We start from the raw sequence: 2284 nt of genomic DNA on the forward strand, positions 1-2284 counted from the left end.
GTAGTACTTGTAATTACTTGTAAAGATGAAATTTTCTGAGAAAACCGACTTGTGCCACCCAACTGCTGCAACATCATGCAAACACTAAAAATGGAAGCTGCTTCAGCTGTAAAATGCAGTTATTTTGTGATACTTCTGTTTAATAATTACTATAACTGACTGATAATCTTAATAATCAAGGATAATATGAAAATAAGAAAAAGACATACACAGTTTAAGGCATTTGAATTGCTTGTTGTATTGTGGATTTGTCTACCCACCTTATTTTTAATGTAAGAGTGGCATAACCGTTTTTAACTTGAATAACTTGAACCATAATAACGTAATGGCGTGAACGCAGCATACTGTATATATCTAACAAAGAGCTAATCATTTTCAGAAGTACAAAAATGGATGCAAAACCAGAAATCGTTTAATGAAAATAAATATTAAATGAAATATACAATTAATTCATATACATTTTAAATATTGTATATACATTTGGTTGGTATAGTTTGACTTTGATTTTGGTCTCAAATACTGTACATTATGAACTACCTTATCTGTACCATATAAATCATTCATTTCAGCACTAGACTTAAACCTACCCTTCGCTTTGGTATTTTTAGACATTGTGCTTGTTTCTCTTAGGCTCAGTTTTTTGAGTATTTCCTGACCTTGAGCCTCTCAAAACTAATCACTACTTGAGAGGCTCCCGTATCTGGCCACAGATCACAAAAGGGAGTTCATCCCAAGGCACAGCCCATTTCCCTGCCTATCTAAACAAAAGAAATGGCCCTCAAATGCACAGTAAACCACTAATGGTCATTTACGCATGTAGTTCCCCAAAATGGAGCCGTGGTTCTCATTTTGTACTCCTCATACATAATGTTTCGATTTATCTTCAGTCCTGTGATGTTTTTTATGAAGATTGTTTTTGGTTATGGCAGGTTTCACATTGTTAATGCAGTTTGAGTAGCTAGGGAGCATGTCCTCCGCTAAAGGAGGCTCTCTTTTATCCCAGTCCAACCCTGATGCAGGGTAGACGTCATGCGCCACAGGAAGAAAGAGATGGCTTCTTTCCTCAAATGATGGTATTTGAGCTTTAGCTGGTGCTGATCTAGAAGAGGTCACCCTAATATGTTTATTAATCTCCTCCTCGCATTGATATCTCTTCTCTAGTCGATGGGTTACTGCTAGCTGAAGCAGATGGAGAAGCTCCACAACGTTGAGGAGAACAGAGACTGCGGCAATGACCTGTGTGTATATGGTGAATATTGTTTTTTCTGTGGGTCGTGAGACAAAACAGTCCACCGTGTGAGGACAGGGAAACCTCTCGCACTCGTACTTGGCCTTGATTACAAACCCATAAAGGATCCATAGACCCACAATGAAGCCAATCTCAATGAGAACCTTCAGCACTATGCTAGTTGCATAAGCGCACAGCAGTTTCCCCTTGAGCTTTAGAGGTACCTGAGCTTTGTGGTTCTTCCCCATTTCCTTCTCCTCGCTCACTTCGTCTTCCTCCTTTATTACCTCCAGCTTAAACTCGTTGGTTTTTCTATGTCTCTGTGTTCTGCCCTCCTCCTCTGGCTTACCTTCTGGCCTGTTTTCATTTCTAGTCCTCAGGGCCACATAGCCAAAGTAGAAAATGGTTGGTGCTGAGACGAAGATGACTTGCAGAACGAAGAAACGGAAGTGGGAGATGGGAAAGGCCTTGTCATAACAGACGGACTCACAGCCAGGCTGTTTGGTGTTGCAGACAAAGTCCGACTGTTCGTCGTCCCATGCAGATTCGACTGCTGTGCCAAGCACAAGCATGCGGAAGAGGAAGAGCACGGTTAGCCACACGCGTCCCACACCAGTCGAGTACTCCTGACCTTCCTCTAGCAGGTGCTCCAGAAAACCCCAGTCAGCTCTGGACATCCTCTGCACAAGCAGAAATACAGGCTTGAGAATGTGAGCCATATATAGAAACACTTTCTGATTTTTCTCTAAATGATCCAGATAGACATCAGTAAACAGCATGAGTCACTCTTAAGACCACCTCGAAGAATAATGCCTCTGATCATTCAGGTTGTCCAGATTTAATAGGGAACAGACTGATTCTGTTTTTCATTTTTCCTGCAATTATTGAAGCAGGTTGCATCTGGAAACATGTTTTTCTGTTTAGTCATTTATAAGTTTGCATGGGCAATTTGTACGTTTGCTGAGGTGAGACCATTTTATCAACAGTTGTAAAATGTACTGAAGTGATTCCAAAAGCCGTGGAGAAGTGTGGCTTATGTTAACATTTGCTCATTAA

General features: G+C 40.8%; 1 protein-coding gene across 1 annotated transcript; it reads right to left on the reverse strand.

The window, feature by feature from the left end:
• Nucleotides 1–488: 488 nt before the first annotated feature.
• LOC107555947 (gap junction alpha-4 protein-like) lies at nucleotides 489–1905 on the reverse strand. Its single transcript, XM_016238908.1, has one exon. It carries the CDS (start codon nucleotides 1903–1905, stop codon nucleotides 859–861), a length of 1047 nt encoding a protein of 348 aa, XP_016094394.1. The 3' UTR covers nucleotides 489–858.
• Between the last annotated feature and the right edge of the window lie 379 nt (nucleotides 1906–2284).

This window comes from Sinocyclocheilus grahami, unplaced genomic scaffold (assembly GCF_001515645.1).
Source record: "Sinocyclocheilus grahami isolate Dianchi unplaced genomic scaffold, SAMN03320097.WGS_v1.1 scaffold550.1, whole genome shotgun sequence".
NCBI lineage: Eukaryota > Metazoa > Chordata > Actinopteri > Cypriniformes > Cyprinidae > Sinocyclocheilus > Sinocyclocheilus grahami.

What these genes read in the sequence shown, in the direction of transcription:
- LOC107555947 (XM_016238908.1), bottom strand. Translation starts at nt 1,905, where the DNA reads ATGTCCAGAGCTGACTGGGGTTTTCTGGAGCACCTGCTAGAGGAAGGT.